Below are 25448 nucleotides of genomic sequence, written 5' to 3' on the forward strand. Positions count from 1 at the left end.
CTTAGTTATTATTTTGTCACCCAAGAGCATTTTCACAACTCTCATCAGTACCAAGCATAGAATTAGATTGAACAGCTGCTGAATTCAAAACATATGAGAGTTTATATCAGGATATTTCTCTGAGTATGCCAGAATGATAGAATTTATTCCGTCCATCATTTTGGTCTACAGCAAGGTTCATTTTTCTTGATTCCCTGGCCTACCTAGAATTTGATAGGTTATTTTAGGTAGGGGGTTTTTTTGGTTGTTGTTCCTCATTTATATTTTCACAGCTGGAGCTAGCAAGTTTGGGCAAGGAAATTCAATTAACCTTTTTGTTATTCATTCTGTAATCGTTGGATCAATCTGTGGCATTTATGACATGGGCAATATCATATCAGAGAATGGTTATGTGTACATGAAATTTGATCTGCAGTCTGCCAGATCATTGTATGCCAGCAGTGGTTTAACAGAATTGTCTGTAGCTTCAGATTGGCTGTAGTGTTTCCACAGCTTCTTGTGGAAAGTCTCTTTGTGGATCAATGAACAGTCCATAGCACTGTGTCAATGCTCAAAAGAGTTTTTGAATCTCAGCAAAATGGAAAGATAAACACCACAGAAACACCTAAATATACCAAGGTCAGCCTGCTATGAAATTTCCTAGTTTTTGGCTTTTCTATGCCAGCGCAAGAATGTCACACATATGTGTAAAAAGTTTTTAGATATCCTGCCCTCGAATCATGTGAACAAAGCAACTTCAAAAGGTGGGATAATATTCCTTCTTAGAAGACAGCAACCTTTCTCATAATTTTCAAGATCTGTGAGGTTCTTCAAGCAACTGACTCTCACGAACTCCTAATTGCAATCATGGGTGGAGCAGATAGAGTTACCTGTAGTTATGTTTGTCTGGCACTCCCATAATCTCCTGTTTTGAAACCCTTGCAGCTTCAGGAAACCTTAACCATTTGTTTAGATACAACTCTTTTTCTCTCTCAGGCTCAATTAATGGTTTCAAGGTTTTATCAAAATGAGATTAGAAGACACAAAGCATGTTGTCAAAGGTGTATTTCTTCTGTGAAGAAACTTTTCTTTGAAGATCTCTTATGCAGAAATATGAAGCAAACTTTTATTGGATGCAGTCATTTAGCTGACTGTGCTGCCTCTGGGAAAAAATGACGTGGATGTAACTCTGGAAACACAACTGTATGTGCTTGCTATACTGTCATTAAGAACATGCTAGTAAATTTGCTGCACCTTTTACTTTCATTGAGTAGCTCCCATTTCCTTTCTCTGTAGCAATCATATCACTCAAATTTCCAGAAATGGCTGGAGAAGGTGTGAAGGATGCAATAGTCAACACAACATCCTTCTCTGGGATACAGAGATACCTTTTTAGCTCTGGTCTATTCTAGATAATTGCCTCCTTTTACCTTGTGGCTGGTATGAAGACCCTTACCTCTCTAGAACAACGATTTGCATACACCTCTGACCATAAAATGCTTTTTGACAATACGCAGGAGAAATTTCAGTCCCTACAATGGACCTTTGATATGTGGAGAAATGCTGAAGTTCACAAACTAAGAGGAATATTTCACCTAACTAACATTTTGTCTTAACTAGACTTGCGCTTAGAACCATGTAAGTTTATTTAGTTCAAAATTTCCAATAACTGTTCTGGCTTCAGTCATGACAATGCTACCAACTCCAATGCTTTGAGTAAGTAATCAAATTTTGCCTTATGCAAAGCCTTCAAACTTGAACGTAAATGATTTCTTTTTTTTTCAATATGCATTTCTGTTTTGGAGTTTGAATTCATGGGTGTTTTTTTCTTTCATTTACATCCCAGCATTGCTCAGCGTTGCTCTTTTACATCCTGACTTCCAGGATAGCAAACATCAGTACCAGTCTGGTATTATGGCTTTGGAAAAAGGTAACTTCAGCCATCTCAGATTAACTAGAGTAAGAGTGTGCCTGTGACCAGCTGACTAATATTCTGGCTTGCCTTACAAGTAACTTGTTCATATGACACTACCTATTGGGTCACATCATTTCCCAATACACCAGAGAGCTTGCTTTTCTATTAAAAGGATTAATTTTCTTACCTGCAGAATATTTTAATGGCTTCTTTAAATTCTGCCATGTGTGTGTCAAATACAACTGCCTCCAAGAAGTCTCACTCTCTGAGAGCTTCACAACTCTCATCAAACCCACTTCTTTTGGGATCATAATTTTTAGCATGGACACAGCTCAAAATTATTAAAGTTGTACATATGTGAGCAAGGGGATGGGAAGAGGTATTCCAGCACTGAACTTTTCCTTGCTCTAAGCACAGATTTTTCATTAAGAAGGAAAGGATAAAGAACTTAAGCACATCTCCATATACCAAGTGTATTTGATAGACCACATTTTTCCACTTAAAATTCAAGCTGCATATCAAAGCTGCAAATATTGTACTACAACTTGTCATAATGCAAGACTGTGTAAGAGCTTTTAATCTACCTACTTTATTCTTTGACAGGTAACCTATAGGAAGGAGAATAGTGTTACAAGAACACAGAAGAAACTCTTAATTGATATTGCATTAATGTCACTCTGTGCCTCATAATGTATTTTTGTAAAAATGAAAACAATGTGTGCAGGCTCAAAAATTCCATTAAGGGAATATGAGGTTTTAGTAATCTTCTATTCCCCTTCCTGAATTAATTTTGCAGCCCAGAGTAACTGATTTTGTATCAGTCTAATATATGGTCAAACTAAAATCCAAGTACATTTTTCTTGCTAGGAAGAGGCATGTACATTTCTGCTGAGTTTTACTCCTGTCTGTTGAGTATCCATTATGAAATGCCTGACTCTCACTGCTTCTTGCTATCTCAATTCTTCACAAGCCTGGAAACAGAATTTCTTTTTTTAGGCACTTCCTTTAGAAGAACTGGGATATGAGAAGTAATTGTTCACTAATGAATTTGAAATTTGCCCTTTTCCTAAGCAATGCCTTGATTAGTGGCCAATTGCCAACCAATGGAGCTGCCTCCTGCTTGGAGCTCCATTGAACTCAGTGGCAGGGATCCGTTTTCACATGTGAACCAGTGGAGCTCTGCAGTGGCACTGGCATTAACTGAGCATGCATATTTGCAAAACTGAGGTCTAATTACAGCTGTAAATATGCATTTCTGTAAATCATCTTTAACTAGAGAAACCCAAAGACTTAGTTAAGAAAATTACTCTGCTCTACCCTAGAGAATAATTCTGGCACCTCTTCCCTCTGTGAAGTGCAGAAAGAGTTGAAATTTTGCATGTTTGAACCTCAAAATGGAAAAGAAAGAAATAGATGTCTCTCTTTGCTCACAACCAAACATCCCAATTTTATTTATGGCTCATAATTTGCTTACCTTACCTTTCATTCTTAAAGCATTCTTAATGCACAGATTAGCAACACCCATTATAAACAAAAGATTTTTATCTCCAGAGACTGAGGCAATCCATTACAGAAGAGCAAGGCAGTAAATCCCAGGCTTGGAAAATAGAAGATGCTTTGTTATTTTCAGTTCCAATGCTGATTCCTTGTTCTCCATGCTCTTTCTCTTGTCATTTATTAAACAAAGTCCTCCCCCTTCTCATCTTAAGAGACCAGGCTGTAGGTTTAGCCTCATTTTTTGTTCTTCCTCTCTGTGCTCCAACATTCATTCTTTCATTCTTGCTTATTTCATACTAAGAAACAAGCCACATTCTGTGGAGTAAAAGAATGAATAGAATAATTATCAATAAGGGGTGTGCATGCACCAGGTCCAACACACTGAAGGCAATGGTAGAGGCTGGATGTTTATTGTAGCAGTTCTTTATGCTTCCCTTACCTTAGCCTTGGGAAGTGCTCTCCTGCTTGCCTAGGTGAGGAAGTTACTGTAGTGACTGAGGTGCTAATTTTTCCTGACAGAATCACTGGGCTACATAATATGAATGGTTGAACTTAGAGGTTACAGTTAACTTATGGCAAACCACTTCAGTTGGTTTGAGCATTTCTACTTAAGAGCATCCAGCAAGGGCTATACTACAACCAGCCTGCGTGGAGACACCAAGTGAAGGTTAAAGACCTATTGACAAATTTTTTGAAAACACGGCATCCAGATATTGCCTACATGTGCATCTTTAGCAGAGTTTACTGTCTTTGGTGTGCAGTTCTTCCTGGACACACAAAATTTTTCCCACAGTTTTATGCAAGGCAGGAAATCAGCAGTTGTGTGTCAATCAGAGCTGACATTTCCTGTGATTCTGCTGCAAATCCTACAGGATCTGGGGTTTTTGTGAAAACCAAGTCCCTGGTATTAAGAGATAACATGAATATTTAGAGCAGAAGGAGAAGAGTGAGTTAAATTTTTGTCCTTTATGTTGCAGGAGAGTGACTCACTCTTTTTTCCTTGCAGGTATGACATCATGAACCTGCAGTACATAGAGCCCAACCGCTACGACTACGTCCTCATTGGGACCTGGCACGAGGGCGTGCTCAACATTGACGACTACAGAATTCAGATGAATAAGAGTGGAATGGTCCGATCGGTGTGCAGCGAGCCTTGCCTGAAGGGCCAGATTAAGGTGTGCCTCAGACAATTACTTTCTGCTATAGAAATATGAATATCTAGTCAGTGTTTTTCCCTAAACCCAAGCAAGCTTCTTTCAAGCCAATTGGTAGGACTTCCTTTCGTTCAGGAAAGCCAAAACTATAGAAAGACTCCTAAATTAACATCTTTCTTTAATGATACCATATCCAGGCCCATGTTTTCTAAAATTACCCTTTGTAGGGATGCAGAATCTTCTAATGTGACAGAATTTGAATTTCACCTTATGTGAGAAAGATTTTCACTTAGTCATTGCCTACAACATTCAGTAGCTGTGATTCACTTGGGGGCTGATCTTGAAAATATCATGACCCACGGGAATCCAGTATTTTGTTCCAGCAATAACACCTGCAAGAAAAAGTTGAAAAAAAAATAAAACCCCCCCATGCCTGTTTGTATCTCATGTTCACAACAGGAGGAATGGAAACACAAATGAAATCACTCTATGTTCACCAAAGAGTAGCACTTGCATCAGGCTATGAATAATTTGCTACCAGTCATGTCTGGATGACATGTAGACATGTTTCACTACTATCAAAATGGTATGGATGCATTAAGTTTAAAATGGCAAGAAGCCCACTCAGCAAAATCTCATTAGAGCAGACCTCTTTTCTGTTTACATTTAATAAGCACATTTGCAGCTTTTTATTTCTATTTTGCTACTCTAAGCAATAAGCGATTGATGATTTGGCAAAGGCACAGTGACATACTCAACAAACTTGGAGGAGAAACATTATTGGTATTTACTACCCTCCCAAACATCTTTTCCCTGTTTTTGAGATTGTGCAGTTTGTGTATATGTGTATATGTAAACACCATGCATACAAAATGCCAGCTTCAGCTCTCTTTGAAGTCTATTGGACTCTCTCCACAGACTGCAGGAGGAAATGTTAACAAAAAAAAGCCCACAAAGCCAGTATTCAATAAAACAAACATTTGCATTTCACTACTGTACTTCTCTCTGCATATAGATGGATAGGAAGATCTGGAAGAGAAGGCTGGATTCCTCCTTCCTGGCAAACAAGGCCAGAGTCTTTGTCAGAGCCTTAGAAACTGGAGATATCCTTAATCTTCCTTTCAGCCTCAGGGTAATGAAACTAGGAATCAAGACAAGGAAATAATCTTCTCAGCATTGGATCATTACATTTAGCAGCCCTCACAGCAAAGAAAGAACATTTTCAGGGACATTTGTCCTTAAAAAAGCTGTTGTGAAGCATGAGGTTGGTCACTGCTTAATGTTTTTTTTCTGCTAGAACCCAATACTTTCGTTTAGCAGGATGCTTTGTAATCTGCTCTTGTCTGAATTTCTATTTACGCTTGTGTAAAGAGCCCCAAAGAGACTTCAACATAAATTGGAATTTATGTGTATGTGATTGTGCTTGTGTGTACACGTGTATATATATATATGTATTTATATGCATGAATTACTCTTTGTTCTAAACTTTGACTTTGTTTACTGCTTTTTACTATGCAATATATATTAAGCATGGGCTGAGCTACTTGTCCTGACCTCTGCCATCTCACAGAGAAAACCTGACGTTTGATTGAAAATATGACATTCACCCTGCCTCTGTACCAGAGGGAAAATGGTTTTGTACTTTCAACTCAGAACTGCTTTCCCCAAAACAAAATAAAATCATCCCCAGAGGTTATCCTTGAACTCCTAAGCACAAATTTTAACATGCAGGAATAGATACAAAATCATTATTCATGTTTTCTAGCTGTTTGAAATGTGCCATACACAGGAATCCTGTCATATTTTAAACAGTTGTATGTGTTATGTGTTTGCTGGGGGGTGGTGGTGTGTGCTTCTTTGTTGTCTGATAGAGGATCAGAACTGAGGATGTATTTTGGATTGCAGGTGATCAGGAAAGGAGAAGTGAGCTGCTGCTGGATTTGCACTGCTTGCAAGGAGAATGAATTTGTTCAGGATGAATTCACGTGTAAAGCCTGTGAGCTTGGCTGGTGGCCGAATGCTGACCTGACAGGTAGGGATGTGTCCCTCCAAACACATTCCCTTTCTACAGGGCACAAGGAGAACGCCGTGTGCAGGACAGTAAGATGGCAGCGTGCAGACATATTAAAGGTACATACTTGGACAAATGTTCCAGTGCAGTTTAGGGTGTCTTTCGGATTAGTGCAACAGCAGAGACAATACATACAGCAAAATTTCTGCCAAGAAGAAATGTTATAGTCTGTCTGTTCCTTTCCTTCATTTAGCACAAGTATTAATAAAGCTGCTAAGACTGCTAATGAACTCAGCAGCATTTGCTGCAATTTAGCAGTGACTATCAAGTGTTCAGTTCATTCTTGTCATATTGATTTGGTATGCTTTTCTGATCATTTTACCATGCAGTTAGTAGCACTTTACCTGGGATTTCAGGACCTTCAGTAACCGATTACTGGACTCTTGTTTGGTGTAAAGACCATTCTCACTGCACCTATCAGCAAGAGGAATTTCAACAAAATCCTGAGAAAAGTTGCCTAGAAAGGATTAGAATTGGTCTCCCTTGTGTATATGCTTTGGATGAGTTGCACGCTGTGGCATCCTTCTGTTTATTTTTTACTTGTGAAGGTCAACTTCCACACCTGCTCTGGGCTTCGAAGCAACCATTACCCCCAAAAAATAGCTACAACACATTGAGAAGCATCACCCTGACCTTAGCATTTGCTTTGTATCACTGTGAATGACTAGAGGCACCTCTGCCCCATGTCACCTCTGCAAATCTTGGATGCCAGCAATCAGAGAAACAACCTGATCACCCTAGCCAAAGATCAAATATGCAACTTATCACATCTTTGTCATTTACCATGACTGGCTGGCAGCTAGATGTTGCTGCAACATTTAGCACGTAGACAAAATCCTCAAAGTTTGATTAAATTGTTCTATGAGATACTTCAAGCTAGTCACTGAAGCCAAATGAGCTCTCAGAGGATGCATTTTGAGAGTGAAAGCTAGCCACTTCTCTGGGTAAAAATATTCTCTTAATCACAGGAGACTGGGAAACATGACCCATTGTCTGTCTTGCTTTTCTATGGAAAATAAGTTATGGTCATGGCCCAAAATGTATGTGTAAATGTCTATATCCCGTACCTCCCACTCCCACCACCCTGCCCTGACCCTGCTCTGGTGTGCAGCTGAACCTACAAACAGACTTGCCAGGATACAGAAATCTCAGTAATCATTCAGACCCTTCAAGTTTCATGTCAGTGGGTTGTAGGGAGAGGAGTTAATGAAAAATACATTCTGTAAGGGCCCAAATTACAGAAAAACATCTGGTAATAATAGAAACCAAAAAATCCACAGAACCCTTCATAAGTGTCCTGACCATTGGAAAAGCTCATATTTAATTCCTGCCCCTAGGACACCAGTGTCTGCTAATTTTAAAGCAGATATCCATAGACAACCAGCTTTTGCTGATCTTGGAGGTTCACAGAATTGTTCATATCTTCTCTTCAGGGAAGAAAAGAGAACTTAGCGATTAAAAAGAAGCCAGAACAAGAACCTGGTGAGATATCAATATGCACTTGAGGTAATATGGTTCAGTGCTACCAGCTGCACAAAGTGGCTCAAAAGGGGTCATGTCGAAATGACAGGCACTGCTGAAAAGAGTTGCGGAAAGAATCAGTGCTGGAAAAAATCTCCGGGGCATGTTGCAATCTATTAACTTTTAATGAAATCAGTAGATGACCTGCTGATTTGTGTTTCTTCTCAGCAAGGAGACTGGACTGCTGCTGTTCTAAAATCACAGTAACGTCAGCCAAATGACAGCATAGCCATCAACTTATTTCCTAGAGAACATTGAAATGGCAGTCTGCTCCTGCACAGCTTCTTCAGTCTGTCTTATTGAAGAAAAAACCTTCTTTTTTTAACCCCTAAAATTGATTTACTTGAACTATACTACAAAGTCCAAAGCTGTGAAGGGAAGCTGATGCCATCCTAATCTTTAGAAGAGGGTGATTTATCTAGATAAACTCTGTCTCTTGAACTTTTTGGGAGTCACCATTGGTATGATTTAATTTGGAATTCTCTCTTCTTGCCAGGACTCCTATCAAACATGTTTTTATAGCTTATTTTATGTGTTGTATTCATACCCTGACAGTCACCATAGCATCTAGACACAGACGGTAACATCTCACAGTGCAGATTGTTTTTCCCTTTGCCTTAAATCTTAAATGCTAAACATGTATGTGGTTTTAGACTCATTTTCCATTACAGATGGAGGCTCTAAAATCCTTAATCCCTTCAAGAAACGTGAAACACATACTAAACTATTTTGTAAGACATGCACTTCAAGGTGCTCATTTTCTCCATTTGAAAACAGTCTCTGTTGCTCAGCAATCACTTCTTGACATTTTAATTTTATTTTTGAATGTACACAATTTTTTTTAGTTGGCTTCCCCTAAATATGAATTCAGTGAAGTGGACTCAGCAGACACAAAGGATTTCTCATCACAGATGATGAAAATCTTACCTGAGAAATAGTCACTCAAGCCAGTACCTTAGACCTTGTGCCAAGAGAAATTTTTTATAGTACCAGAATATAATGTAAAAAGGATGAATGTCAAGCTAGTAAACTCAATTTACAAAAAACACCTTAAATAAGCAATAATACAAGATAGGATAAGAAGTTTTACAGACTTATGAAAATAATCATAAGGTTTTGGGGCCGTCAGTTACCTGGGATGTGCTAATGACCCCAGAAAACATAACAGATTCTCTTATTAGCTTTGCACTATGAATATAAAAATAAAAAAAATTATTAGCCTTTTGATCTTGGGAATTATTCATCATTAAATGCAGGGAAAATAGTGCATGAAAACTACCAGACATATTTTTACCAGAAAATTTAGCTGTGAAGCTTTTGCTCTGATTTTTTTGAGGTTTGGGTTAGTTGCTGTGGGGGCTTTTTTTTTTTTTTTCTCTTTGTTTTGTTTTGTTTTGTTTTGTTTTGTTTTGTTTTTTAATGTGTGCACAATTTCCTGGGTATCCTCCTTCAGTCTCAATGTGGTTCCAGAGGCCACTTTATAATTTATAATTTTCTTAATTTATAATTTTCTTTATAAAGTTTTCTTTGTATTTTATTATATTTTCTTTATAAAATAAGACCTCTGGTGCTACGGCTACAATTTCTACTGTTTTTGATGTTACAAGCATGTGTAACAACACCACCTGTACTTAAGTCAGCTTGGCATTCTTTGAGACAAAGTGTACAGAATCATAAGACCTTCTTTCAGTTCATATGACATTGGCAGATATTAAAAGTTCAAGCAGAAATTTTCCATGTCAGGACTTTGCCTTGGGCTGATTTTTTTTTTTTTTAATTTCAACAAAAACCATTTTTTCTCCTTCTGTTTCTCAAAATGAGGTTACAGTAAAACTGTTCAACCCCGATCCATACCTTGGCTTACTTCTCTATTATTTGGAAGGAAGGACTTTACATTACAGTACAGGTACCTACATTACAGCAGAGGTATCTGTTGGTAGTTTTGTGTCACCCCATGGAAGATGCATATAAATTAGGGAAAACGATGGGACTCAGAAGCTTTTAGTTCATAGGTGGTTTCTGCAGATATACTCCACACTGAGGAGGAAGGGACTGAGCATGACTTTAGCCCATCACAACATCAGGGCCCTTGTTAAGATTTAGCAGCAAAACTGAGAGGAAAAAATGCCTCTCTCACAAGCTTGCTGACATTACCATCTCCTCCCTGTTCTTTTCAGGCATGTCCAACAACTCAGATAGGCAGAGTTTATGAGCAGCCAGGCCAGGATGAGAAAATCTGGACCAGCGGTTTTGATGAAGACATCTGGGTGGAGAGGTGGCTAGAAAAAACTGAACTGTAAGGGGAACTGAGGCAGTGATGATGAGGGACTGGCAGGAAAGATACTTGAGAGGTGGGGGAAAGGCAGAAAAGGTGAGCTGTGTCCTAGGGAAACTGGAGGAGGACAGAAACAAGAAGTAGAAGAGGCCATGGATACTTCCCTTGGGATAAAGAAACATTTTAAAAGCATTTTGGAACTACTAAGTGAAGAACAGAAATTAGAAAATGCCAGAATGAAGGTTTTCCATAACAGCTTCACAACCATAACATCTTATTAACACAAATGATTTTATTTTCTCTGTAATGTTTATTGCTGGTATTACTTCTTCAGCACAGTGAGGAAGATACCCAGAGATTCCTTAAACTTGAGCGTGGGAGAGAGCAGTTAAGCACCATCTTAACAGATACCTATGTTTGCACATCTGTACTAGTCAGAAAGGAGAGTCTTTCCAGTTTTTATTTGAAGGCATGCATATTCTGTGGGTTTGGCTTTTCCAAGGGAATTAAATTATATTTTTTAGTGGAAAAACAAAGAGCAGAGAGGGTTTGACAAAATAAGAATAAGGTAATGTGAAGAGAAAAAAGGAAATGTACTAAGAAGGTATGGTATCTATGATACAGTTCCACTAAAATTTTGGATTTATTACCATTTTTCTGTCCGTAGACCTCTGATTAATTTATATTATTTATAAAATCACTCTCAAAAGAATGTAGTAGATCCAACGATAATGATTGTGGTAATGATCAAATAAGTTAATCTGAGGAGGTAAAAAACCTACCCATTCTGATTTGCAACAATGCTTTCACTGCTGAAATGAAGAGATGATGCTGAGTTTGTCTGTGTTCTGTTCCCAGCTGTGCCTTTGATATGCTGGGCTTGTAATCAGGTATCTCCAAAAGCAGGTATTTCCAAATCTAATTTCCTCTTGTAGGATCATGAAAAAATGTTTGGGACACACAAAATGGATGGCTGATTTTTGAACATATTTCGTGTGAAATTTTCCATGCTGCAGATCATTTCTTTGTAAAATGTTTTTAATAATCCATGTTACATAGCCATATGCTAATGTTTGTATTATATTGAGATACAGGAAAAGAGGGTTCTTCCAGGAGCTGCCTTTCTAACTCTCTGTTTCTCTTCTGTACACTGCAGGCTGCGAACGCATCCCTGTAAAGTACCTCCAGTGGAGCAATATAGAGTCTATTGTGGCTGTGGTCTTTTCCTGCCTGGGAATCCTGGTCACCATGTTTGTCACCCTTATCTTTGTGCTCTACAGAGACACCCCTGTTGTCAAGTCCTCCAGCCGCGAGCTCTGCTATATTATCCTGGCTGGCATCTTTCTGGGTTACGTCTGCCCTTTCACCCTCATAGCTAAACCCACCACGACATCCTGCTACCTCCAGCGCCTTCTGGTGGGCCTCTCCTCCGCCATGTGCTATTCCGCCCTCGTGACCAAAACCAACCGCATCGCGCGCATCCTGGCGGGCAGCAAGAAGAAGATCTGTACCCGCAAGCCCCGCTTCATGAGCGCCTGGGCCCAGGTGGTCATCGCCTCCATTCTGATCAGCGTGCAGCTGACACTGGTGATCACACTGATCATCCTGGAGCCCCCCATGCCTATCCTCTCCTACCCCAGCATTAAGGAAGTTTACCTTATCTGCAACACCAGCAACCTGGGCGTCGTGGCTCCCGTGGGCTACAATGGACTCCTCATCATGAGCTGCACATACTATGCCTTCAAGACTCGCAATGTGCCCGCCAACTTCAATGAGGCCAAGTACATTGCATTCACTATGTACACCACTTGTATCATCTGGCTGGCCTTCGTGCCCATCTATTTTGGGAGCAACTACAAGATCATCACCACCTGTTTCGCAGTGAGTCTGAGCGTGACAGTGGCTCTGGGGTGCATGTTCACTCCTAAGATGTACATCATTATAGCCAAGCCTGAAAGGAACGTCCGCAGTGCCTTCACCACCTCGGATGTGGTGCGTATGCATGTTGGGGATGGCAAGGCACCTTGCAAGTCCAACACTTTCCTCAACATATTCCGGAGAAAGAAGCCAGGGGCTGGAAATCCAAAGTAAGTGGATTGACTGCAGGTACACATCTATCTGTGTATGTTCCTCTCTTTGCCATTCTCTCTTGGTTGACTAGTCTGCTGAATAGTAAGGTATGTAACAGTTTTTCATCTCATGTGTAGCAGAGAAGGTGGAAACGACCCTTTAGTTCCAAGCCTCAGGTGGATATTGACATGTTCCTTATTATCTTCTCTTCTACTCTGAAGTCAGCCCTTTGCACAGCTCCCTGTACCACTGGGGCAAGTCAGGCAGTGGCAGAGTAACCAACTCCATCTGCAGCTTCTTGCATCTCCGTCACATGTGCCTATGACAGGGATCTCGTGCCCTGATGTGCAGTTGCTCTGCATTATGTTCAAACTGAGGTGCTACTGTAGCCTTTTAGAAAAGAAATCTCTGTCTGAGTGATTGTAAATCACACGTACTTGCCTAAGGCCACTGGAATGTGTGTGAAAGCTGGGGACTGAACATTAGTTTTTAAGGAGTGTATTGTGACAGCCCTCATGATTGTGATTCAAAAGCACTCTCCATGCTATCCCTATGCTCTATTTAATACTCAGCATTATGAGCAATACTCTTACTCATCATTCGTGTCAATCTCTCCATGTTCCCAAACTCAGCGTTGGTGTGAAAGTTGCAGAAGTCAACTGATGGTGAAAATGAACTTGCATTCACATCTATTGAACCTGTTATTTTCCTTGCTAATAATTAAAAGCAACCCAGATGCAGCAGAGCGGGAGAGAGAACTGTTACTTCAAACAGCAACTCCCTGTGAGAAGCTGTCTGAAAATTTGCATTCTTTATTATCTTATTGCTTTTTAATCTTTAAAGAAGCACCACAGGGCTAGATATGAGCTTAGATGATTTTTGTCCCAATTAAAAAAAAAATAAATAAAGCACCAGTGAAACCTACATTTCTGAGCTTCCCAATGGAATTGAAACTAAGTTAATTTCCAGTTTTTTGGGATCTGTAGGTTTCTGTGAGTCATTCAAGTTGGTTTTGATTCAGTTTGCATAAGAACCATTTTCATCTGTCCTGGTGATGGAGGTAATACTGTAGAAAACCCATGCTGTGATTAATTTTGTCTTTATGCTACTTCAACACATTTTATTTTTTTGCTTGACGGGGGGTCAGAAGGGAAGGGAATGGAGACCAAAGTGACCCAAATACACGGCTCAGTGTGCCACAGAGGCCACATCAAGGCTGCCAGCTCCTGGGCTAGACGGAGAAGGAGCAGGGAGTGGCAAGCAGTCCTAGCAGCCACCACCTCCAGGGAGATGGCCAAAAATCTCCGTAGCCCAAGAGCTTGAGTTCCATGCAAATAGAAAGATGGAGACTTCCTCTGACTCTGTGGTAGTTGGATGGAGACTCAGGCATCTGTAAGAAACTAGTGTGGTGTCCCTGCAGCGTGGTCTCAGGCTAACGCTGTTGGTTTCTTTAAGATGTTGTCGGTCAAAAAAAGAGGACTTTTAAGTATTTTAGGTCATGAGAAACTTAATAACTAATTCTTTGTTCTGCTTGTTCTTCTTCTACTTTTATTTTAAAAAAAGTAATATTAAAATATCAAAAATTATTATTAAAATTATTATTAAAAAATATTAAAATATTAAAATACACTTAGATATACTTAGATATGCAATATACTTAGAACGCAGTTCTTAATATGAGAGAATATTTCATCCCATTCAAAAGTTGAGCTTCCCCCTCATCACTGTCACCTTTAAAACACAATAAGGCTTACCTGAGCTTTTTAGCAATTTGTTTGTTACACAATTTTAGTAAGATTTTCTTGACCTCCCTGTTAAGCCTGTGTGAGTGTTATGAAGCAAAAAAGCTCTACAGAGTTTTAAGTTGCTTTTCTAAACTAAAAGCTCAATACCTAGTTAATATGCCTTTTTTCCTCAAGTTAAGCATCCCTGCCTTTTATACAGCCAAATTCCCACCCCTGGCCTAAACCTCTTGTACAGTTACTGCATGTTCTTCACCCAAACCAGCACAGGTGCAGAGGCATACTGGGATTGCTGATGGAAAAGGACAGCCCATCTCTCTGTTCATAGGCATGAAGAACTGAAAGAAGTTTAATACAGAAACATGAAGCCTTGGAAATAAAGTCACAAGGCAAAACAAAAAGTAATTTCAGGGCTTTGGAGGGTTTCCTTAGCTCCTAGCTGAGTCCATTGCAAAATTTCTGAGGACATTGTGACAACACAGATAGAAAAGTGAGTCACTGGGGAAATCAAGAAAGAAAAAGTAGAATTTGCTGCAGCTTTTGAAGCACCTAGATAACTCAAATGTGTAGTCAGGTCCTTCCTGAAACAGGACTTAAAGCTACTGGTACGTGCTCAGTGCCCACAGGAATGACTTCCAGACTGATTTTCTATGGGTTTTTTTGTGGGGGCTTTGTTTTGTTTTATTTTTTGGTTTTGGTTTTGGGTGGATTTTTTAAAGTTTGATTTGGTTGGTTTTTTTGTTTTAATTCCCTATCAAAACCTGGGATTTATTTGCCACGTTTTCAGTAATTCTAATCCCTGTAAGTATGTTGCTCTGTTTTAGAGTCTTCAATAGTCTCTCCCCATGGCCACGTTTTTCTGTCTATAGGTGGCCAGCAGTTCTGAACTCAAAAGATTTCTCTTCTAGGTGTGTTCATCTATTTTCTTGTTATACCTTCTCTCTCTTCCTAGTTTGCTTTTGTTTTTCTGCTTTTCAATTTTCATCTCTTTTGCTCTCTGTATCAAATCTCTTCTCTGCTTAATCCATTGAATTCCAGTTTCTAAACAGAAAAGTGGCATCCATCTAAATTAAATTGGTGGGGAGATATAGGGTTAAATTGAATTAGTTTTAAAAATGGAAATTTTTTTACATTTACAAGGGCAAATCAAACTTATACAAGCCTTCATAAAGCATTTTCATGCAATGTTGTGCTGTTAGTTTAACTAGTATAGCTTGGGGATTAGAGCAAGCCAAGGCACTCTTCCTTTCTCCTTCCTCAAGTAAAGCAAAATAATTAACCAGAGAAGTCTATTAACACAGGATTTATTAATCAATTCAAAACCTTCAGCTACCTCTGGTGCTGATCTAGAGGTCAGAAACATCATCTTGAAAAATGTCTGTCCCAGTTGCATTGCCACAGGTTTTCAGTGAAAATAAATTGCTTAGTAACACTGGTCTTCACTTAAAAAATAAAGCACACTGCTTTTACTGATCTGTTGCACTCTGAAGATGGTACGTGCAGCCTTGAGGATTTGAACTCTCTCTTACTTTGGCTGAGTTAAACTATGAGCAATTACAGCCAGAATTATTTTCCATAGAGCTGGTTGGGAATTTTCCTGTGGAATATATGTGTTTCCAGAAAATTCTGGCCTCTCAAAATGTTTCATCAAATCGGGCTTTGCTGGTAAGGATTTTCCCTGGTCCAGAGGGACTTCCTTTTTTCCCATGGAGAGAAGACATTGGAAAATCATGAGGGAATCTTACCCCAAAAGTTAAAGCACTCACTTAGGCTAAGAGCATCTCCTTTATTTCCCAGGTGGATGCTCTATAACTGGATTATGCACTGTCCCAGGGCAAGCCTCCTTTCTCTATGTCCTTGTCCGTCCAGTAGCATTTTGGAACAGAGAAAAAACATTGTAATGCATACACTAGGGAAATACTTTGTATTATTCTGTGAGAGAGCTTGAATCTGGGTCTGAAAGATCCCTCATGAATGTCTTCAGTACCAAGCAACTGTCAGTCTTACCGTCTTGTCAAATGAATACTTAAATATGTATAAAAAATGGAGCAACTCCATCAGGAGAGATGAAGAGAGACTGTTATCTGCTGCTTGTATTGAAGCTTTGTGGGGACATTTATTATTAGTTTGCTACTTGATGGTATTACAAGATCCTGGCTGTTATAGGATGATGGCATAGCAGCTTTTATTAGGAGAGCCTTTTGCATCTATTTTTTATTTTTTCCAGATGCGAGATGAAAACTTTTGTGTATGGATCTTGCTGTGATCTTTAGCCTTGTTCTTGGCCACAGATGTTACTTTAGTCTATGAGGGTCAATAAGAAGGACGTGTGTACAGTGCCTGTATGATCCCTTCCCTGGAGAAGAAATGTTCCCTTCTGTACTACATGCAGAAAAAATAGCCAGTGACACTTCAGATACTGATTCTGATGAGGTTTCAGGAAGTACCTTCTCCAGCCACTGCTTCAAAAGGACCCTACTCAGTGTGCAGGAGACTGAAGTCAGGCCTGCAGTCTGCAGGTCTGTTGTGTTGCTTTTCTGTGGTACACACACAATTCAAATAGAGTTGAGCCACACAGCAAGGCTCACCTCTTCTATCATGCTTCTTGTGGGTTGCAGTAGCCTGGAAGGGATCAGTGCTGCAGGAGTGACTGCAGGGAGAAAGTTCATTTTTTATCATTGGGTAATTAGCTCCAGGTTTAGCAGTGATGCTTATGTGCTCCCTCAGTCTCCACGTATAAATTATTTTAAATTTATGGTTGAGAACCCAGGTCTGGACACCATTTTATTGCAGTAAGTAAGGATTCATTTGTCAATATACACTGTGTAGCAAAATCTGAGTTAATAGGAAGCCAACTAGCAAGACTCAGTGAATGGCCAAGACTCCACATTAATGCATAGGCCACCTGCTTTCCCTTTGTAATTTTAGTATATTTACATCCAATTATTTTTCATCCAGCTGTCTGCCCTTAGAAATGAATAGCTGATTTAAAGTACTTCCAAACATGTAATTTATCTTTTTAACACATTTCGGCAGTCCATGCCTCTAAACTGCTGTCACAGGCATCCACTCTAAGCAGTGTCCAGGCAGTCACCTGGCCCATGGATCTCTAAAATTTGGTTTCTTTTATTCCAATAAAAATTTCCAGACAACCCAACATCCCTTAGTAACTTCTTCCTGCTTCTCTTTGTCCTTTCTCCCTCTGTTCTGGATCCCTACTTACAGTTTTTTAACTGGGAATCAGGGTTCTCCGTAACCTCTAGTACCATGTCTGTTCCCTTAGCATGGCTTAGGGAACTACCTGCCTTTTTGTCTTGCCAGTTATAAAATTATCTCCAGTTATTCTTAAGTTAGTGTTTCTCTTTGAACTGACTTGCTGAGTTGGCATTTCATCTTGAGCAAGCTGTTCTGACAAGTCGTGCTTTTCTGGACTCATTTCCCTTGGCCACTCACAGTCCACAAAGGCTTTTGGGCTCTTCGCCTCTTTTTCCAAGCCTCCCACAGACACACAGTGAGGGGAATCTTAGCACAAGTATGTCCAGAAGATTTTGTTTCACTGGTTTTCGTGGTGGTGGGAGGAGGCAAATGCACAGTGCAGCATGGCAAGACTTGGAGCTTCCAGAAACAGAGAGTAAATGTTCAGCCTGCTCAGTTGCAGTTGTTCAAATGTAGATCTGTTACAGCCTGTCACTTGATCCAACCTGACTGCCCTGTCATAGGAATAGGTGCTCAGGAGTACTCCATGTACTAATAACATAACTCCAGTTATGTTATTACTTTGTGGAGTCAATATTCTATCTTTAAACAGGGGTTATGGAGGCAAGAGGGAGGGAGAAAAGTTTGAACAAAAGATGTGAAAGCACTTTTGATGTAAAACAATGCCTTTTGTCCTGATCTCTGCAGGCTAAAGTAGGTGAAATTGAACCAAACCAATCCATCTCAACCTGGCACAGCCACACAGGGAATATTTCCCTCTGTCTGACTGAAATGCATCAAAACACCTGAAACAAGTCAATTTAGTGGAAAATGCAAGGAGGATTAAAAAAAACTGGTCACCATTGTACCTTCTCCTGTAAAAGAAATATATTAAATCCTGTGCTTCAGGACACAACACCAACGTGAGAAGTATTTTCTTTGGTCTAAAGTGTGTCATCTAGCCTGCAGCACACAAGAATTATCTTTAAATGCTTCTTATATAGATTAACATCTGGTGTAGTTTTACCTTCATATAGCAGTGCCAAACCAGTATAGAGATGATTGCTGAATCCAACAGGAAATTATAGACTACCTTGCTTTGCAATTTAGAAAACTGATGCAGTGGGTAAACTTCTCATGTCCTGCAGTAGTATTGCAGACACAATAAGAAAGACCTTCATTTTTACCATTACAGACCTTGGAAAATACCACATTCCAAGGTATTTTCAAGAACACCCTTACACCTGCTTCACCTGCACAGCCATCCTACTGAAGCTTACCCCGGGGGAAATGGCATATTATGAAAGACAATTTTGGAACAGCAGAAAGGATGTGAGCTTCTGCCAGTGGGAAAAATTATACAGAGATTGAAAAGAAAAAAAAATTGGCAAAATTGTACAGGACAGATTCAGTTGTTTATTTAAACAATTTGTTGCTGTATATCTGATCTTTTCATTAACCTCCAATAAAATGCTGACACCCACACTCTGGTTTTGGGGCTGACTCTCTAGGGCAGTGGCACCGTGGGGCACAAGGTGGTGCGCTGGTCCGTGGCTTTGAGGCTCCCAGATCCCCATCAGGGCATGAGGCTCCAAAACCACTGGATATTTGGTTCACCCTTACATCACACCCAGGGCATATCATGGAGGAGTCTGCTTCCTTCACAGGTTGATGCAGATAAGGCACCTCTAGAAAGGCTCCTGGTGACACAGCTGTCACAGGGAAGGCAGGTAGCACCCTGGTCTGGCCTGATTCATCTTTGTATTGCAGCCCTCCCTGACATTTACCCAGCTTCTGTATTCAGTGTAGTCTTTCACCCTTTTCTGAGATTGCAGTGCCTTTTTGGGAAAGCCTCTTGCATGCTCACAAAGGACAGCTGAAGGTGTTAATGCCAAACATCTCTCTCTCAGGTATGTTTGCTGGCTTTGCTGGGCTGTTTACTGGTCTTAAACCATGAATGATTTTGCAGACACATAGCGCTGTGACATGTTGCAGCTCTTACCCTGTTCTCTTGTGGATGTGATGTGAATTTCATGTAAGAAAATACAACAAACCCAGTCAAGCTGTTCAGTCCATGTCAGTATATTGATTTAAGTGAATATTTGAAACTCTCAGAAGAGAGTTACATGGTTCCAAAGAGACTCTTAGAACCAATGTTAAAGAACTGGGAAGAAACACAAAATAACAGGGGAGTGTGAAACTGAACAATCCAATGGTAATCTCTTCTAGCTCTGCTGCAGGGTTGTCGATTAAATTTGATCTATGTAATTATATCTAATATTGTCTTCCATAGCCTTGAATTTGCATTCGCTTGTGATGCACATATATTGTAGTTCTGGCCCATAGACCAAAAACTAAATACAAAATAGGAGATAAAAGATTTTCAGATATCGCTTCCACACCTACATTTCTTCTCAATTAAATAACTACTAAAACCCATATTTATTTAAAAATCAGGCATGGCATATGCATATATCAAATTATATACCAAATTGTCTATCTGTGTGTATATGTGCAAAATAACCAGTCTGGTGATAGTGGATTTTTTCATCCTTCTAATGAGAAATAAGGGGCATAGCTGCATAAGGCAACATAAGTTTTCCTTGCAAATTATACCAACTAAAGGGAGTCCCAGCTTATGCATAACTGATCACATGCCATTCCTAAGGCAAGATGAGGAGGAGTGGGGACAGATACACACCATGATTGGGATGTTTGTGATCAAGCACGAACCAAAAGGCCTGGCTCAGTCAGTTTAAGCTCAGTCCTCTGGGTTTGCTTCCATGGCCAAACAGAGGCTGCCTGAGATTACATTTGGGAGAAATAACTTAGAAAAGCTATGAGGTTCTGCAGTGGCCTCTCAGTAAGAGTAGTGATGATAAACCACCCCCCTCCCAGGCAAAACCCAGGTTATATTGAGTAAGTTTACAGGATACATTGCCTGCACCCTGCCCTCCCATCCAGACTTCTGCTTCTTTATCACCAGTCAGAGCCACGTTTTATGTACATGGTCCCTTTAGATGAGAGGGCTGTTGTGTAAGGTTTTGTGCAATTTCCTCTCTTTCTCAGAAGTTTCCAGTCCATGGCAGTTTTGCCATTTTCCTTTCATGGGCACTCACAACTTCGTTCTCCCAGGAGACTTTGACAGGATATAAATCTAAAGCATGGTCTCTGAGTCCAGCCTGGTTCTTGCCCAAGGACTGCTGGAGAACCTCACCTTACTACTGCTTTTCTTGTTTTGCAGCTCTCAGGATGCTGAATCAAAAAATGTTTTTCTGCTTGGGGGCACTGCTGTAGCTTTGTTAATGACTCTCAGTACTTAAGCACAATGACAAATAGATACACAGTCACATTAGAGGGGAGCTTTACAGTTATGTACCATAACCTCTGCTTCCTGACTGAGGGGAAGTAAAGGCAGCACTACAGAAATCCTGGGGAAAGCTAGTATCTTTCTTGGCATAAACCACAGGAATGAGGACACCACTTGTAATTTAATTTCTTGCTTGACTGGATCACTTATTACATTTCCTTGTATTTTGGTATTTATATACATTATTCACATCCAGTTAGGACGCTGCAAAAGTGCACCAACTCAATAGTGAGTGATACAAACAACTGCGTTCACATGTAGGGATAAGCAAGTGTTGTTTATCTGCTTAGCACCATACTCTCACATTGGTTTGGTTACAATTGTCTCTGTGAGAAAAATAAGGAAGAAAACATCACCTTTTAAGAGTGTCGGGTACATAAGTAGGTGTTGAAGGTGGTTACATCCAGTTAAGCACCTAAACCCCTGGATGTTTCTGACCATTACATGTAGAAATCAGATTCCAACTCTCATAAGCACATTCTCAGGAAACAAAACAATCCCCAAACCTACGTTCTCTGTGTAGTGCTCTGAAATAGAAAATGGAAATGGAATAAAGAACTAAAATACAAGTCTTCTAGAGGTCACTAACATTTTTAAAGTCAAGAATGCAATTTACCTCCCTTCTTTTCTCAAAGTGTGATGTTTCAGCCATGCCACTGTTGTTCACCTCACCTCAGCAGAAACAAAGAGAGCTGTGACATTTCAAAAACATATGTTAATTCATGTACAAATACTTGCTAGAATAAACATGCAGGGTGTTCTTTCTGCAAGCATTTATTCTGCAGGGGTCTCTGAGCCACCTTTTGATTTCATACATCTTTGAGCTAATTTGGAGGTGAAAAAATTTGGGTACTGAAGGATATCATGTGGATCTCTAATATTCTTTATGGAAGATCAAGGCTATAAAACAGCAAAAGTAGTATTCACATCTGTATACAGTTAATACCGGCGTTTGTTTTTTCCCTCAAATGAAGACATCTGAAAAATACTTTTGATTCATACCAACAATTTAATGCAAAGTTACTAATGTGAAATGAAGAACTACTGCTTATTTATTCAATCCTTTTCCTTGCTTAGGGACACATAAGAGGCACATAAGAGCCTAAGAAGGGGACAAATCTCTTTCACTGATGTGAAAAGCATTTTGCATTCTGGCTTGTTCACAAGCTTATCCCTACTTGTGATGAGCACTCCCCTTTGCTCAGGGGTGCCTCACTGTCCCGGTTTGAGACAAGTTCGGAGGAACGTCCAAAATGGATGTCCTCTGATAGAAGGCAGGTTACAGCCACCCCTCCCCCACCAGGTTCGGGAAAAATTTTCCTCGGAGGGAAGTGAAAGGAAACAAACCTATTTATTTAACAAACACAATGCACTCAGGCACGGGGAAAGAATAATGCTAAATAATAAGACCTCTCGCTGTGGAGAGAACCTGGTAAATTTCAGTCCTTTCTTTGGGTATGGTCTCTCTCACTCCTCTCCGGAGCTGGGGTTGGGCGTGGGCCCCTCCGGGCCTCCCAGATGATGTTCTGGTTTTGCTGAACAGTCCAGAAGAGTAGAAGAAGAAACTGAAGTTCCAGGGAAAAGACAGTATGCCTCTGCTAGCAGGTTGTCTCTCTCCTGAGAAAAGGAGCCGAGGGCAGGCTAAAAGCAGGAAGGGTGCTTCCTCCCTCTTGCTACCACAGCAGAACGCAGGGGAGCGTGTATCTGTGTCCTTGACCAAAAAACCGCTTTGAAAAGTTGGCCTGGCTTTTTTTCCTTTCTCTCGGACCCAGTTTTAAAAGCGCAGGAAAGCACAGGATTAATGTCTTGGCACAGAGCAGGTGATAGGGGATGCACATCATTAAGTCACCCCAAGACACTCACAAAACAAAACACCACAAGACAAACTGCAGATGCTATGATCACATGCTGACAAAGCATCTGATTTTTAGCCAGACTCTGTAATTCACAAATGAATCCTACCCCCCGAGAGAGAAGATGGTCCATCTCTGCTAAGGGAATGTAGGTGGGTGTGGTTCTCCACCCTCTTAGAAATTAAATCTGCAGAATCAAGACATGTTCATTTACAAATACCTGTATAAGGATATGATGGATATGGCAAAGCAGAGGCTAACTTCTGCTGCACTACTGAGTCCAAAATCTGGATGTAGTTTTTGCTAAATGTCCATCCCTCAGATGTGTGTAACAGAGCAATTTGCTTTCTTATATTTTTGTTCTTGGTTATTTAAGAGTTTGTAAGAGTAAGGAATTTAAAAATCTCTTTCTTGGCTTTCTACTTGAATTAGATTTTTTTTTTTCGTTAGTATAGTGTGATGCTTTTTGCACTTGTCTTCTGATTCTGTTTTTCATCTGTCCCAAACACACTGAAAACTATTCCCATCCGGAGCAGAGGTGTGACAACATTCCTCTCTGTTCTCCCTGTTCTTAGCTCTGTACCCCAAAGACTCTGAATGGGCAAATTTGTCATTGTCAGATCTTTTTTTAGGGTTTTCAGACCAAGGTGCATCTGTAGAACAGACTCCACACACAGAAGACATACACCGTCAAAGACTCACTAATAAACATGGCCAGCATGAGAAATTGGGTTCTCTGCTGTGCCAAAGGAACTCTAAGAAACCACTTTAAGCGTGGGTTGAAAGTATATTGTATCAATAAAACATCTGCCTCCACATTAAAGTTGTTAGAGACTATTTAATTTTGAAATAACAAGTCAACTAATTCTTCAGAGTGTATATGTGCTCTGGCATTCAGCCTCCCACACCTGACAAGCATAGGTTAAAAGTCATTATCACTGAAAACTGCAAACAATTGTGCAGGCTGAAAGTAATCACACAATTTGTTACTTTAAAGCCCACTTGAAAACTAAAAACTCCAGGTTTTTTGTTAGTGCATTATAGACAATTTACCATTTCTAGTTTACTGCTTCAGTTTATCTCTTCTTAAGCTGTTTCCCCTTCTCTGCTCTCTGGGTTTGTTTTTTTTTTTTTTTTGTGGTGTGCAAGATGTGGCTTTCTTCCACCCTATAAAATTAACCTTAAAAAGAGAAAAAAAGAAAAGAAAATGAATTACTGTCTTCTGGATTCCTTGAGCCAGATTTCAAGGTCAGATGAACACTAATGTCAGCACAAGACAAACTGTCCCTAATGTCCATGGTTTGGGGAACAGGGGTGAGAGTTGTCCCTTTCAGCAGAAAATTATTAGTTTAGCACAGCTGTGCTGCAGCACCACAGCCAGAGATGTCAAAGCTTATCATAAACTCTATCAAAACAAGGGCCCCTTGATCTGATTATAGCAACCCCTCACTAGTAGATTATTTGCTGGTGTTTGCAATTTCAGTCTGATCAGCCCCAGAGAATCACAGGTTCAGTTTAAATAACCATCTACAAGCCACCTTCTCTTTAGTATATCTTCCTTCCCTTTACCCAACACTATTAATCTTTCCTCATTCTTGGTGTATTAAAGCCAAGAATGTTCACGCTTTCTTACTTAGAGTTCTTGTTGGTCTTCCCCTCTACTTGAATGATTTTTTTTTTTTTAATGTTATTTTCTGGTCATTTCTTTTCCTGGCACAACCTAAATCTTCAGATAGTTCCATTCAGCCTATTTTGGCTGGCTTGCAAGCCTTGCATTCCCGGAGAAAAGATTGTCTGGAAATTGGGACTTATTCCACATTACTAATTTTTTGCATCTCAAACCCCCCAAACAAGTTAACTAACCAGATAGCCAACATACCCAGGAAACAACCAATCAAACCAAAAAAAGCAAATCCCGTAGTCTGTGGAAACCCCCCCCCCACCCCGAGGGATTATCTACCTTGAGCAGACTGACAAGGACTGATAGGGAGCTATGCCTGAAAGCGCAGCCACAGCAGCGCAGCCAGCCGCAGCAAGTGCCCAGAGAGCAGACGAGGCGTGGGGGTGGCATCAGCCCCGCTGAGCCGCGGCTCTTGTGCCCAGCTGGCAGGTTCATTCGTGGGCTCACGGGGTGGAGCGCGGGATTGCGTGGGTGTGCAGTCGGAGCTTGGGTGCCTGGGCAGTACAGGCTCTGGGGGTCACAAAGTGTGGCCCCAGGCATCTCTGTGCTCCCCAGTCAGTGAGCAGTCCTTCCTCCTTTACTTTCCCATATCCTCTGAAACATAAGGCTATAAACATTTCTTAATCCTTAGTGTTATGTAAGTTATCTCAAAAATCTCTCCGGCCACCATCCCAGACAGCCAGGAGATTTTCCTGCAGCTACTTTGGGCTATCATAGCCTGTCAATCCACAAATGCTTTAAGCTGCCCTAAGCCAGAAGTGACACTCAAAGCCTTCCTTTACCCCATGCCATCACTTCGTGTACGCAGGGACAAGAATCTGCTGTGAACTCAAATTGGGAAACAAAAGGGGCTTTTTTCCCTTTCTTTTTCTGGCATAGTTGTGACCCAGATTAGTTGTCCCTGTCATTCCCTGCCAGATGATTGAATAATTGCACCAAGGGTTGTGCTGACACAGAGGGGAAGGTGGAGCAGCAGAAGGGAGCAACTGGGGAGTGCCAGGGCGCTCCCCCAGCACACATCTGGCTCCTGCTGCTCTGGGGTGACCTGAAGTACACACAGCCTTTGCTCCATATTCACTCTCCAGCTCAGTGCAAGGTCTTTCTGGGCATCCTTCTGGGATTATG

The 25448-nt window shown here is 40.4% G+C and overlaps 1 protein-coding gene across 4 annotated transcripts in view; it reads left to right on the plus strand.

The window, feature by feature from the left end:
- The window catches only part of GRM1 (glutamate metabotropic receptor 1), a 192773-nt gene that overhangs the window by 148950 nt on the left and 18375 nt on the right, over window positions 1–25448 (plus strand). For all 4 annotated transcript variants that reach the window (XM_048297640.1, XM_048297639.1, XM_048297638.1 and 1 more), the window contains exons 6-8: window positions 4398–4566; window positions 6451–6577; window positions 11569–12499. In XM_048297640.1, coding sequence (XP_048153597.1) covers window positions 4398–4566; window positions 6451–6577; window positions 11569–12499 — 1227 coding nt within the window. The remainder of the gene's footprint in view (window positions 1–4397; window positions 4567–6450; window positions 6578–11568; window positions 12500–25448) is intronic.

The sequence above is a fragment of the Corvus hawaiiensis genome, chromosome 3, assembly GCF_020740725.1.
Source record: "Corvus hawaiiensis isolate bCorHaw1 chromosome 3, bCorHaw1.pri.cur, whole genome shotgun sequence".
Taxonomy (NCBI): domain Eukaryota; kingdom Metazoa; phylum Chordata; class Aves; order Passeriformes; family Corvidae; genus Corvus; species Corvus hawaiiensis.